The 14,331-nt window shown below is 53.3% G+C and overlaps 1 protein-coding gene, 1 long non-coding RNA gene and 2 other non-coding genes across 4 annotated transcripts; 2 read left to right on the forward strand and 2 right to left on the reverse strand.

The window, feature by feature from the left end:
• Positions 1 to 97: 97 nt before the first annotated feature.
• On the reverse strand, positions 98 to 5,178 carry PLLP (plasmolipin). Its single transcript, XM_009571180.2, has 4 exons — positions 5,045 to 5,178; positions 1,833 to 2,006; positions 1,285 to 1,404; positions 98 to 1,205 (listed from the first exon to the last, which is right to left on the reverse strand). The coding sequence occupies exons 1-4, from the start codon at positions 5,144 to 5,146 to the stop codon at positions 1,092 to 1,094; spliced, it is 510 nt and encodes a 169-aa protein (XP_009569475.2). The 5' UTR covers positions 5,147 to 5,178; the 3' UTR covers positions 98 to 1,091.
• A 1,371-nt stretch (positions 5,179 to 6,549) lies between these two features.
• On the forward strand, positions 6,550 to 6,632 carry TRNAL-CAG (transfer RNA leucine (anticodon CAG)). Its single transcript has one exon. It is a non-coding gene; the product is annotated as a tRNA-Leu (tRNA).
• A 165-nt stretch (positions 6,633 to 6,797) lies between these two features.
• TRNAL-CAG (transfer RNA leucine (anticodon CAG)) lies at positions 6,798 to 6,880 on the reverse strand. The gene has a single exon. It is a non-coding gene; the product is annotated as a tRNA-Leu (tRNA).
• Positions 6,881 to 10,015: 3,135 nt separating this feature from the next.
• Positions 10,016 to 14,217, forward strand: LOC128853502 (uncharacterized). The gene is made up of 3 exons (XR_008452073.1): positions 10,016 to 10,234; positions 11,288 to 11,370; positions 12,499 to 14,217. It is a non-coding gene; the product is annotated as an uncharacterized LOC128853502 (long non-coding RNA).
• Positions 14,218 to 14,331: the final 114 nt, after the last annotated feature.

Below are 14,331 nucleotides of genomic sequence, written 5' to 3' on the forward strand. Positions count from 1 at the left end.
CCATTTCACCTGTTTTTATTAGCTTGTACAAGGAGGGTGTGAAGGGCAAAGTCACTGGGTTTCTAGTTCTGACCAACGCCAACCCATGTCCCCAAGAAACAAAAGCTGAGTTTGTCATCTGTAGCGTGGGGGAGCGGCGTGGTTCTGCGTTCCCCTGCAGCGCTGATCCTGTGTGTGTTGCCAGAGCATTTGCAGATGTAGTTTTAAATTTGAAGACCATTTGTGGCTAGTGGGCAAAGTTGACTTGCTGGCAAATAGGTGGGCTGTTAATTTGGTGGTGTGTTTAGTGCTGAGCCTAAAGGAGGGAGCACATCAGAGCCTTGGCACGTCTTTGTGCTTTTGTGGTCTAGGATGCACACTCTGTCTGCATGTGTGTTTGCACATATGTAAAGCAAAGCAAGGTGAACCCTGAATTCTTGCTCCTTTTCCCTCAGGGCAGGGCTGTAATGCCCATAGGCAGTAGGAAGGGGCAGTTCCTCTGCCTGTGCCACCTCTGCTGTGGCTCTACCTGCTATCTGCTTGCAAGACAAACTTTTTCTTGACAGACTCCAGTGCTGGATTTAGAAAGGTTTTTATTTCAAGCATAAAATTTGTGCTTCCAATTGTTAGAAATAAATACAAGAACACTTTAGACTTTTGCTTAGCCTTCATCCTCCAGCCCTGCCACCATTTATGTATCAAGTTAATAGCAATTACACTGTAGCTGTGAATGACCAGAGGCAGGAGCCTGGGCTTGGTTTAGTGGATTTTAGTATCGGAGTGTGCCAATTCAGCTGAGACTCCTCAGTGGAGCCGCTCTAGTGAGGATCTGGATGGAACCCAAGGATGAGCAGGAGCTTCAGCTTCCAGCGAGTCCGTACCCTCCCAGCAAGGCTGTTGGTGATGGTGCCAGTGGTTTGTGCTGCGGGCACATCTGCTGGAAGCATCATCAGAGACCACAGAGCAGTGTCCACACAAGCCAGTACTGACCGGCACTGCCAGCACAGGCTGGTCCAAGAACAAGACCTGGTGGCTCATGAGGGCTCCAAGCCACCAGGCCCAGTGTGAGCCAACCCACAGTGGCCCATGGCTGGGCTTTTGCTGTCTGTTTCTTACACATGGTCAGTCACTTGGCTGGTGGCTGCATTGCTGCCAAGGCCTTTCCAGGCTCGGAAGCTGAAGAAGGTGCTCACTCCATAGGTGATCATCACGACACCAGCAAAGAACTGGAAGAGGACCACACCCCACACATGAGCACGGTGGCTGCCCCAGCCCTGCAGCCTTCGCCTGCCCACTGTTACTTACAGATGCCGCAGCTCTCCGGTTGTAATCCCATTGCCGCCAGGATGTAGGCTGAACGGCAGCCGCACAAGTTACGAAGGCGCTGATGTACAGAATGGTTGCCACAGCATTGAAGATCATCAGCTGGGGAAGGCAAAGAGGAGGTCGTGAGGCCTGGGCTCAGACTTGTGCGTGCTGGTGTGAGTGATGAGCAAAAGGCTCAGTTTCGCGTTCGTCCCTCTTCCCCGGGACAACCAGAGGAAAAAGTTCTGGCCCCTGATGCTGGCAACAAACCTCAGGTTAACATCACATTAAATGCACCCCAGGTTGTGCTGTGGTTTCTGGCTGACGCCACAATTGCGGCAGTGACGCGGTGGCTGTAACTTTGGATTGAGACAGGGCTCCCTGTTCTGAAAATTTTCTAAGCAATCGAGGGGCAGAATGAAACAATGTCCTTGTGCAAAGCGCAGAGGGCTTTGCTCCATCAGTGCAGAAAGCCCTGCTCCGCTCAGAGCATCTCCCCAGGATGCTTCCTATTTGGGATTTCCCCTCAGCCCCTCTTGACTACTCACCACGAGGGGCCAGGGGATCGTGTAGAATTTCAACTGAAGCTGGAAGAGGTAAGTCACGAAGAAAAGGATCGTTAGTATCCATAAGGAGATGGACACAAACATCACCCAGCTGTATGCTGGGTTGAGGTAATACGTTGTGACGGCGATGAGCGTCCACACCAGTAAGCCGAGGACCTGCAGGGTGAAACGGGGAAAGGGTTCAAGTGGTGATTCCCGCAGGTGGGAGAACAAAGCATTGCCCACGAGCCTGGGCCCACCAGCACCGATGGAAGCTGGGTGAGCCGGGCTTTGGCAAAGCAGGGGCATGTGGGGGCTACAGAGCAGGACTGGGCTGGGGGAAAGCTCAGGTCAGGGAGCCCACCTGGGACTCTCCTTGGTGGGAGAATGGGTTCATTGCTGGTACTGCTGCTGCAGGAGCTGGTACAGGAATGTCCTGCAAGGCAGGGCAAGGAAACCCAGGAATCCTCACCACCAAGGTCCCTTCTCATGCAGCAGCCCTCATGCCCAAGGCCAGTCTATGCAGGTGCTGACTGGAGGTGGGAACTCCTGGGGTCCCAGCTCAGCCTTGACCTCCAGAATTAAAAATGAGCTTCTGGGATTCTCTTTGCTATTTGGTTGATCTGGTTCATACCTCCTGTATACAGAGCTACTCGGGCTCACCTTTCATCATTAAGCAGGTTTAACTACAGAACAATTGCAACACCACATGCAGAGGGATCCACAAAATGCCAGGTATGTTTCTGGGGCTGCTCAGGGAGAAATAAGCAGAGCCATTTCCTCCCCTTCCAGCAGCCTATGGCAGAGCCCACAGGGCAGAGGCAGGGATGGAAGAGCCCAGCCCAGAGTGGTGTTTCTTTTATTGTTTTTTCCCTTCCCTGAGCTGTGTCCACCCCTGAGCTTCGGACTCTGGATAATGCCTCACTTCACCCACAGCGATGCAGTTAGGGAGCAGACACCTTCTCCAGCATCCCCTCCCTGAGGAACTCCCTGGAGCAGCCACAGCAGTCTGCAGGTGTGGGGTTTTTTTTATTTTAAGGGCCCCTAACCCATGATGGAGCAAGCAGAGGATGAGATAGCCACACACGGTGATGGAAAAGAAAGGCAGTTGCAAAGCAAATGATGCTTTCTGTAATTTGCCCTGTTTGTTCTGCAGCCTCAACCACAGCCGCGCTCCGAGGCACAGAGCCAGCAGGTGCTGGTGGGCTCTGCTTCCCCGTCCTCCATCACCTCCCAGCTGGACCAGATCAAAGCAGGCAGTCCTGAACCTGGTTCCTGGGGAGCAAGGAGGCTTCAGCACTGCACCCTCGGCATTTCCCAGCACAACAGAATGGCCGTGGGAGATCCCTGTGGCAAAGCTGGGGTGAGAACGTGCCCCAGATGCAGCTGCAGCATATTGTGGTTCCCAGCTGGGGTTGGGACCATTCTGGGCAGAGCCAAGTGAAGGTGCCAGTACCTGCCACTCACCTCGGCTTTGACAGGGGAGCCACAAATCATCTCCCACCAGTGAGGAGGAGAAGGGCTCTTTGGAAAGCTGCTCTGCCCCCGCATAAGCCCACATAGCTTATTGTCATGGAAAAAACACAACAGCCTTTGTCCTGCCCAAGTACCACGCCCTGGTGCTCGGCTGCCCCAACAATGCCTCCTTGTCTGTCACATCCATTTCTAGCACTCGTGATTACAAAATATGCTTTAGGGAGAAACGTATAGAAAAAAGCCTGGTGTGCTCCTGGAGCCAGAGGCGGCATGTGCGAGCTGTCCTGCTCCGGCTGCTGGGGGGAGAAAACCAGGAGCCCTTAGGAGAGAGGTTTTGGAGAGCAGCAGGTCTCCATGGATGGGAGATGGGCAAGTGTGTTTAATCCCAGCAATGGGCTGGAAAGTAGGGACCAGGCGTGGGGTTGAAGGATCCCTTCTGCTGACCTTGGCTCCACCTCTCTTTCCTGGTTCTTCTGCAAGACACCCCCTGCCAGCATCCTTCCCCAGCCCTTCCCTGAGCGTTAGTTCCCATGTCACAACCAGGTTTGCCGTGCCAAAGGGGTCAAAATCTGGAGCAGGGAGCCAGGTCTAGGCCAGCAGTTTCACAGCGGCTGCTCAGCGCACATCCTGCTGCCACCCCCACAGCACAGCCTGGGGAGAGAGCACAAGTAAACAGGCTCCCCACTGCAGCGGGGCAGCATCGTGGGCAAACACTGGGGAGGTCGCTTGTGTGACCCTGTACACAGCTAACTCCCACCTCTGTGTGCCCACGTTGCACTCAAGGTCCCAGGTACCAGGAGAGCAGCAGGAGTTTATTCTGTGGTTGCCTCCCACGCTGAAGCAATGGAGAGGTGATGCTGCTGCTCGTTTTGATGGTATGAAGACCCTTGGGCTTGTCTGAGAGTGACTGCCCAAGCTTGACTGCTGGGGAGGGCAACCTGGGGAGGACAACCTGGGGAGCTGGGAGTCCCACAGGCACCCCGGGAGAAGCCCCAGCACACTTTGGTTGGGGTCACCGTGCTCTGTACAGCCCCCTGGACCCACTGGCTCACGCCCGCAGAGATGCCCGTGTGGCTCAGCCCTGGAGCTGCCGACCAGCTGAGTGACAACCAGCAAAGGATTGAGGACTAGCAGCCACATTTTCCTCTGGCTTTAAAGAAAGGAGGAGCACAGGGGCTGTGGGATCTCAGGGTTAGAGATGAGTTATGAGGGTTAGAGCTGAGTGTTAGAGAGCAAGGATGGGGTCAGGCACACAGAAGCCACCAGTTTCCAGCCAAAGTTTCCTCTTCCTTTAGAGGACAAAGGAGGAGTGTGGGTGCTGTGGTATCTCAGGGTTAAAGATGGGTTAAGATGAGTTATAAGATGAGGGTTGGAGAAGGAGGATGGGGTCAGGCACACAGAAGCCCATCGGTTTTCAGCCAAATTTTCCTCTTGCTTTAGAAGGAAAAGAAGGAGCGTGGGTGCTGCGGGATCTCAGGGCTATGAGTTATGAGGGTTGAGTGTTAGAGAGTGAGGATGGGGTCAGGCACACGGGTTTCCAGCCAAATTTTCCTCTGGCTTTAGAGAAGGAAGGAGGAGCATGGGCGCTGCGGGATCTCAGGGATAGAGATGAGTTCTAAGGGTTAAGGCGAGTTAAGAGATGAGGGTTGGAGATGAGGATGGGGTCGGGCGCAGCGACAACCACCCGCAGCAGGTGATGCTCTCGGCTGGTCCAGCTTCGCTCCCTCCCCGGTACTCACCACCTGGGCGACCATCAGCCCTCCGAGAGGCGAACAGGGAAAGGCGCCATCCAGGGCGGTGGAGCCCGGGGAGCCGCTCCGGGCACCGGGCAGCCCCGCCATGGCCCGGGCACCGGCACCGCCCCGGGCACCGGCACCGCCCCTCCTGGTGCTGTGATGGACACAAGAAGTGGTTACTATTACAAAAAGTGGAATATTTTTTCATTTAGGCTAAAGTGAAGTTTCATCTCAGTGATTGTATTTTGGTAACAGTTAGACAGAATGTCCCCCTGGCAGCGTGTTTTCTTTCAAGCAGTGTTTTTCCAGGCACTGTTTGTTCTTTGGCAATGACAACGCCTCGTGTTCAGTGTGATCTGCACTGAACAGATGCGTTTTCTGTGATCACCGCTGTTTGCAGTGCTTCCCCATCTCAAACGCAAGGGCAGCAGAGCTGGAGTCGGCTCCACATTAGCAAAGGTTCTGACTGTTTTGAAGTTCATAATAAGGTTAAAATTAGTCTTTGAGAAGTAACAGAATAATATATTCCTGGGAAAATTTATCCATATGTATGTAAGCAGGGAATCTATCCTGCCTCATCTCTTGTCTCGCTGTACACGATTGATGGGGACCACTCCTCATGCTGCCCAGGCTGATAAAAGGTGCTCGCTTTCTAAAACTCCAAAACGAGCCTCAGAGAGTTTATTTGCTGGCATTTTCAGTATCATATGATTTAATTATTTTTGCTTTAAACTTGCTTTTGAAGTTACTTCGCAGGGTGCTAGCAAGATGTAAGCTGTCTTTATCGATTCACTTACCGGGTGCCAGGCGGCTTGAGCAGAAGTCTTCAAACAAGGCAAGTTTGAGATGAACAGTTCTTGGGAGAAGAGGAGCCAGCAGAGACTGGTTGAGTCTGTCAACAATAGTTAAAGGGCAAAACGATTTGGTTTACAGGCCAGATACGGAGGCTTCAAAGGAAAGTTCAGTTGGAGGATGGCCATCAAGGATTGCTCAAGAGACTCAAGACCCTCAAAGACCCCTGCCTCAAAGAACTGGGCGTGTTCATGCCATCTGCAGCCAGCTGAGGATGCGCTGCCCCACCCCATCCTCTGACCACTGATGAAGGTGTTAAACAGGGCTGGACTCCTGGGGTACAGGTGCGCCACTGGCATCCAACCAGACTTCATCCTGGAACTCAATGACTTGTCTAGAAAGGTCTTATGGGCTCAAAGGTGGAACTGAAGCTCAGGTGGGCAGTATCAGCTGCTCTCCCCTCATCCACCAGGCCCATAATTTCATTGTCGGAGGTTTTAAAGTTGCTCTCCTCTGGGACAAGCCACGCTTGCTGCTCCTCATCACCTTCAGCTGCCTGGTGATGGTTCTACCAGCTTCCCGGGGGTGGGGCGAGGCTGCCCTGTGGGAGCCGGAGGGGACACCCGCATCCCATCACCGCTCCCTGCGGCCACCACGAGCCACCAGGCGGTGGCGCCGGGTGAAGTCAGCAGCGGGTAAAACTACTTCCGCGGTGGGTCAGGATGGCCGAGCGGTCTAAGGCGCTGCGTTCAGGTCGCAGTCTCCCCTGGAGGCGTGGGTTCGAATCCCACTTCTGACACTTGTGTTTTCCCGCCGCTCTGGAGCGTTTTTTTTGCTTGAAGAGGACAATCAGAAAGAAAGAAAGAAAAAGAAACAAAACACCAAAGCAGCTGTTATTAAACCAAATTCCTGAATTTATTTTATTTAAGGCAAAAATGGAGCCGTACCACAAAACGTTACTACTTGTCAGAAGTGGGATTCGAACCCACGCCTCCAGGGGAGACTGCGACCTGAACGCAGCGCCTTAGACCGCTCGGCCATCCTGACAACGTTGTAATACGCTTTCCGTCCCGCCTTACAGCTCACACTGCCGCCGGTTCCCCGGGGATCCCGGTTCCTTCCGTGGGTTCCTGAGATGAGGGGCCGGGACCCCCCTGCACACCAGCCACCATGGTGTCAGTGCTGCTCAGAAGTGCCTGCCTGTACCTTGGAGGTTCGTGGCCAATTCCCTGCAGGCACAAAGGCACAAACCCACTGTCACTGCCCTGGTCAGGTCACACAGCCCCTGCTCCCTGATGGAGGATGCCCTGGAAGGCGCAGGAGTCAGTGCTCGGATTCCTCTACAGGAGCCCAAATCCTCGCAGCACCTCTTGGCAGCTTCTGCTGTGGTATTACATATCCCAGAGAAGCGAGGGCTGCTGGGGACCAAAGGAGGTGTCAGGGCAGTGGCCTGTGCCAGGTTGTGTCTGATCTTGGTTGCGTATCCCACCTGGAGCTGCTGCCTCCGAGAGCCCCTCAGCTGCTGCCGAGCCCGAGAGGTGGCTGGGGCTCAGCTCTGGGTGCCAGGTGGGCACCCCGACACAGCTTGGGTCACCTCTTCCCCAGGAATGGCTTTTGCTTGAAATGCTGTAGCTGGCAACTCGGAGACAGCTCTGCACTGAGCCTGCCTGCAGCTTCCTACCCCGCCTGCCCACGGTCACAGCCTGGAGGAGCGGTGCTTGACATGAGCAGTTGCTACAAAAGCAAGAGAACCTCCTTTCAAGGAGTTGTAGACAGGGGAAAAGTCTCCCCTCAGCCTCCTTTTCTCTAGGAGCCTCCAATAGGAGGCTGAGGGGAGACCTTTTCCCTGTCTACAACCACCTGAAAGGAGGTTGTAGCGAAGTGGGTGTTGGTGTCTTCTCCCAACTAATAAGTAATAGCGTGAGTGGAAATGGCCTCAAGCTGCACCAGTAGAGGTTTAGTTCGGATATTAGGAGAAACTTCTTCACTGAGAGGGTTCTCAGGCACTGGCAGAGGCTGCCCAGAGAGGTGATGGAGTCACCATCCTTGGAGGTGTTGAAAAGACAGGTAAAGAGCTGCTCAAAGATATGGTTTAGTAGTGGACATGTGTGGTTGGACTCGATGATCTCAAAGGTCTTTTCCAACAAGAAGGTTTTATGATTCAAGCTGGGAGTGAAGCCAGACCAGGGAGAAGTGAAAGGAGGAGGGGGCAGACAGGGATAAAAAACACATCCAGAGCAATATAAACAGCCCACAGAGAAAGCTAATTTTTTGTACTCTTCGGTCATCCCATTGTCCTGCGGTGAAAGTCCCCCAGCCTCAGAGCGGAGGCGTTAATCTGCGCCCACATGCTGTGTCCCAGCAACAGGAAATGACACAGCAGCACTGAAATCATCTCCTCCATCAGCACCTGGAGACGTGGGACCCCTCCGTGGGCTGCATTTGTCCCAGAAGGTCCCTCTCCTGCCCTGCAGGCTCAGCTCAGCCTCTGGAGGTGTCTAACACCCACCGCGAGGTCAGCACTTGGAGCTCTTGTCCCCCGTCCCAGCTCCCGTTACCAGCACGCAGCTCGGGGCTCTGCTTGCAGAGTCACTTTGGCAGGGGAGAGGGCTTTGCTAATTAACTCTGAGGCAGAAGCAGCAATTTTTAGTGTGGATGCTTCCTCCGAGGAAGTAATATCTGCCGCACGATGGCATTGTCTGCTGCACCAATTGGCAGAGGCGCTTCCAGCTCAGGAAACTCCAGAAGGAGCCTTCCTAGGGCAGAGAGCAGCGTGAGCCCCTTGGGGAGCAGGACCCTTTCAAAGAGCAGGAAAGGGTGCGTGTCCCTTCCTCATGGCCTCTGTCACCTTTGGGGAGCCCTGGCTGCAGGTCACGAGCCAGGGGCACTTTGGGTGGGTTTTTTGCTTTATCAGCTATCCGGTGAGTGCCCAGGGGAAGCAGCCCACCCTCTGCTCTGGGGGGCTTTCCTCTTGGTAGTGGCCCAGGGCTCCCAGTGGGCAGCAGCACCGCTGCCCTGCACCCCTCCTTTGTCCTAGCCCCTGTCAGTGCTCCCCCATCCCTGCTCTCACGGCTTTAGGGCTCCTTGGGGGGAGTTTTGCTGCCTGCAGTTAGGCTGTTCCCTAAATGTCACTCCGCTGGCCTGGAGCAGGTGAACCTGTGGTGCTCCGGAGGTGTGGGTGGGCTGGATGTGGAGAAGGGGCACGGGCGTCAGTTCTGGCAGCAGACAGTTTGTTTTGGTTTGGCACACAGGTGTGAGCAGTTCTGCTTTCAGTCACCAGCCCTGGTTCAAACCAGCTCTGTCCTGGGGGGGGGGGGATTTGTTCTCCAAATAGCATTTTGAATCCCAGATATGCCTCATCTTTGCTTTCTTCTGTTCTCCCCTACTGCTTCCTCGGGTTGATGAGAGAAGTCATAGGCCAAGGCAAGAAGCTCCCTTAGCCTTACCCACAGCAACCCCTTCTTAACTATGCCCAACCAACACCAAAATGCTAACGACCAGCATCTGCAGCCCGTTGGTCTTTAGGAGGCAGGACAGTTGCGTTGAGGCTAAGAACATCCCACAGCTACCACAGCTGATTGGGAGCCCAAGGAGCGCTTGCACGAGGTGGTGGGGTAGGTGTGATGGTCCCAGAAAGAAAGTTTGGGGAAGGTAAAGGTGTTTTCCTGGGACCAAGCTGGAGTGGGGTCATAGATGAAATCTGAAAGGAGGCTCTGGACAGAAGCAGAGAAGAAGGAGACACCTTGTTCTTACAACATGGGATGCAGAAAATCTAGGGTGGGAGAGGGGGAAGAGATTTGGTGACTCCCTGGTCTTTCAGTTGAGCCAGCAAGGCTTGCAAAGGGTTAAGAGCCTGGACAGAGAAAAGTGTGTCTGTGTTTGTTTCCCTGCCCAGCCTGTGTGTTTATTGTGCTAATTCAAGTAAAGACTTGTTGGGTGTTGGAAGCCCTGTGGGCTCATGGGGCTGTTTGCTGGTTCAACAAGCTTTCAAGCAGAAAGAGCTGCCTGAAGGAGCAGGCTGACAGCTCCAGTCTGGAGGGCTCATTTCTATAAAGGAGTGGCATGGGACCTATGGGACAGGAGGGCTCAGCCCAGACCAGGGGGTGCCACTGGTCCCAGTACAGCCAGGTCTTGCAGGTGACAGCACTGCACATGGCAGCTCCTCTTGCTTTCTGGGGCTGGCCTGCAGATGCCACCACCTCTCGTAGAGACACCATTGGGATTCAGTGCCAGTGGCATCACTGAAGAGAGGGTTCCTCGCCTTCACTCACCATCACAGCTTAATGTTAAGCTCATGTCAAACTGGTCCTGTGGCCACTGTTGGAAGACGTGCAATCTCTGCCCTTAGGAGATGGGAAGAGGTGAGCCTTTCCGAGAACACAACAAACAGAACTGCTTCTGGTGAGATTTTTTTTCTTGTAGACTTGGCAGCATTCAAGAGTGAACACGTTGGATGGAGAAGTGGGAATGTGGAGAGGTGATGTTTGTGCTCGCCCACACATGCTGTTGGATGGGCCCAAAGGGCTGGGTCTGTGGCTGGCAGGAGATCCCTGTGCCCCTGAGCTAAGGACTGGGACCAGGATCTGGCCATTCCTGGCAGGAGGAGGACCCCGCAGGACACGAAAGTTGCTGGCATGGACACTTGCTGCTCCTGCTGCCATGGGAGGGTGGGATAGGGGAAGGAGCTGGGGCTGCTGCAGTGAGGCACATGCCTCATCCTCTTCCTCAGCCAGAGCAGCAGGCACCAGCTTGCCTCTGGGCTCTGGCAGAGTCACAGCACTTTTCTTGCTGCCCGTTCCCACAGCAGCCCTGGAAGGACCCCTTCCCAGACTGCAGTGGAGGAGAGACCCCCATGTACCACTCCAGGCTGAGGCACAGCAAAGCCCCTCCTACACCAAAGGAAAGCCTGGAACCAGCTCCTGTGGTAGCTCTGGTGTCCTGTGGTGGATGGAGGTTTCTGTCATGCCCTTCCTGGCCAGACCTGCTGCCACTCTCCCCTCACGTCCCTGCAGCGCAGTGGTGAGAGACAGCCCTTTTGGGGACCATCTGTCCTTCATCCTGCCTGCTGCTGGAAATGTTGCCTTCAGGGCCTGCAGAAGGATTGCAACATCAGGGAATCTCCCTGGCTCTGTAGGGACTTAGCAGGAGCCAGGGGCCCATGTGCTCAGATGAGCCCATTCTGGTGGAGTCCCAGCGCGTTCCTTCCCTGTATCTGCAAAGCTGCCCCAATTTAATCCGTGCATTCTAGATACACCTCCGCAGAGGAGCCTTCCCCATCGCCTCTTCCAGGGAAGAGCTTGGACCCAGACCTGTGTTGCTCTGTGTGACTCTTCTCTGTTTAGGAAAAGCTTGGCTGAGTTGCAAACTCACTGCTCTGTGTTTGTTTCTTTGCACACAATATTTTCAACTAACTTAAATCTTGTTTGTTGCAATAACCATTGCGTTCCTTGGCAGCCTCCATAGGACAGTTGCCTGAAGACTTCTCTTCAGTTCTGGTTGCTCCGGCTGCTGAGGAGGGGCCCCACTTCCCACTGCAGGTATGCACATTTCTTTGTGGTATCCCACCGAATCAGCCACCAGCCTGCAGTTTGGATGTGATGCTGCTGGGGACAAGAGCTGCATCCCACAGCCTGGCTGGCTTGGGCTGCCTCATGGAGGAAAAATACAGAGCATCAGCGTTTTGCACTACATGCTGGATCTCCGATTTGTTCTTATTCACAAGGAAGGAGGAAGCCATTGTGTTCAGAGAAGTGAAAGCCTGCATGATGTTCTCTGCTATTTTTTAGAAGCTTTCTTAAGTAAAGCAGTTTCTTAAAAACAAAAGCCTCGCACTAGTAGACACTTCCCAAATAGGAGTTGTTCCGTCCCCTGTGGAGGCGTGGGCTGCAGACAGCCCAGATCTTTGCTCCTCATTTCCTGCCTTTTTCTTTAACTTGAGAAAATTCAAATCTGTGCAGTACCAAACAGATTTTCTGGATCCCCTGTCATTTCGTTCTCTCTCTTATTAGGCTGATGGCTCAAGAGCTTTATGTTAAGCATAGGCTGAGGGCATCTCCAAAATGAGAGGCCACCTTTGGCTCTAAGCAACTATTTCCTGAGTCTGGCACTGGTTGCCTTGGCTGAGAGAGGGGAGGTTATTCGTTCAGTTCTGGACTACTTTGGGCCACACCACCCAGTGCCATGCCATTGCAAAGCCATTGGAGTTTCTCTCAGTTGAAGTCTGGGAATCTGGTCTCACATATCAGTGACTGGCTGCACATATTGGCTTCATCTGCAGTACCTGCACCATAAGGCTCCCGCATCCTGGCTTACAGACCCTCCTGCATGTGTGATCCTCAGGAGAAACTTGGGAGCCCTGTTCTAGTGAGCATGGAACCTCTGCCACAATGGTGGTGGGTTTTCTCCCCTGAGTCTTACGCTTCTGGGCTGTAGTAAAGGGGGTTTGTATCAGAGTAGTGGCTGAGCTGCCAACCCCACTGAGGAAAAGGTGGGTGTAGTGCGAGGATGGGCTGCCACAAGGCAGCTCAGAGCTGGGAACATTAGCAGGGGAAAGAGAGTCTCACTGTATGTCTGGAGTTGGAGTCCTGGGTCAGACTGTCTCCTTTGCAGCACTAAGACTGTCTTTGTCTTCCCAAAAACCAAGTGTTCCTGCTGCCCCTTTCCAGGAAGCCTCCAGGAGAGAGATCATGGGGAACACAGTGGACAGTAGAGGATGCTAATACCTGCTACCAGGGATGCTGGTCTTCCCTCCTCCAGGAAGACCATCTGCTTGGGAGCTCCTGAACAGACCATGCCGTGGAAATCATCAGTATTCTCATCTGATCAGCTCTGAGATCTTTCTTCCATTTCATACTAGGTCTCACTGTCCTTTCCCTTTTCTCCTATCACCACTTGATTTCCAGGAATATAACCCTACCGTAACAAACAGCACATAGTCCTTCTTGCACAAGGAACCAAGAATAGCTAAGGAACATAAATTTCCAACATGGAAAAACCCTGGAGGAGACGAGCCCCTCAGACCTTCTGGGACTGTTTCCTGTTTGTTTAGGACACAGCCCTCGTTCTCTTTGCATGTTGTTTTACATATCACCTTTGCAGGATCAAGTTGCATTTAGCCTTCAAGAGCAATTCTCCTGGCATTAGTTATACATTCCTTCTGCAAGAACCTTGACCCTCTGCACAGCTCGAGCACCTGCCCTGTGAACAGCCCTGGCAAAGTGAATGGGCAATGCAGGAGCTGCTCTTGTGTCTCTCATGAAGAAGACAGGATCTGGCACTTTGGTCCATAGTATCTGTGGTTTGGAGCAATAAGCCCAGCTCCTGGCTGGTGATTGCCAGTGAGAAACCAAGGGTTAGAAGTATGGCATCAGATAAGGCTTCTGAGTGTGCCTGGCGCTGTCACCAACACCCAGACCTTCCTCTGCCTTTCTCTGCAGCAGAAACAGCATTTGAGTAGCACTCGTCCACCTTGATATGAAACTTGCCTTAGAGCAGAGCAGGAAGTAGATCCTGACAGCCCAGACACCAGCCCCGATGCCAAACTGTCTGGCACGAGGCACAGAGCCCCTTTGTGGGTGCTGAGGACAATCCTGAAGCTGCGTCAGATGGCCCAGAGGTCACAGCCTGGCATACCCTGGCAGTATGCATTGCCCTGTGCACGGTCCCTCTGCCCGCACCCAATAGCAGGTACACAGACCTACATTTATACATGTTTTTTCCTTCTCCATGTTTCAAATCAGCCTAAGGGGCTTCCTTGTTCATACTACAGTTATACGGGGAGAAAGAAACAACCCTGTTCCTAGTATGTTCTCCTTTTCCTTGGTGCTGTGCCACTCCTTCTGAGACCCTTTGGAGCTCAAGAAGCTTCCTTCCAGTCCTCCTAAGGAAGAATGAGGAAGAACTATGATGAACTGCCCCAGCCTGCCGTCTTCACTGGAAGGATGTGCCATTCATGGTGGACTTTCTTCCTCCTCAATTTTGGTCTGCTTGGTTTCATTTTTGTATGTTTTCGTAGTAGTCTGTGTCCCCCGGTTCCCAGTTACTCACTTTTTCCGTTCTTTGTTTCCTTGAAAGCTGCTTTCCCTGACTCGCACGGTTGCACACTCCACTGCTCGCGTGCTGTGCTTTGCATTTATGGAGTGGGACTGCTGGGGTTCTCCTCTGCCTGCCCTCACCCACCTCACACAATCTATAGTGCCAGACCCATGCTGGATAACTGCTTGCTATTCCTAGGAACAAAAGCAAAACTAAGTCAAATTAAGACAACAGCAATTGTGTAGACAATTTCTATTGTATCTAGAGAAGTTAAAATCAGCTGAAGCTATGACAGCCCAGAGAAGTCCTGAGATCCTTCACTGTGAGATAAATACACCACCTTCGGTTTACCTCCTGTGACAGCAGAAATATCTCCCGGGCAGCAGCAGGCCCTCTGACTTTGGGGTTTGCAATGCTTCAAGACCTATGAAAAGTGCAGTAAGGAGCTGGCGGTGGTGTGCTGG

This window comes from Cuculus canorus, chromosome 13 (genome assembly GCF_017976375.1).
Source record: "Cuculus canorus isolate bCucCan1 chromosome 13, bCucCan1.pri, whole genome shotgun sequence".
Classification (NCBI taxonomy): domain Eukaryota; kingdom Metazoa; phylum Chordata; class Aves; order Cuculiformes; family Cuculidae; genus Cuculus; species Cuculus canorus.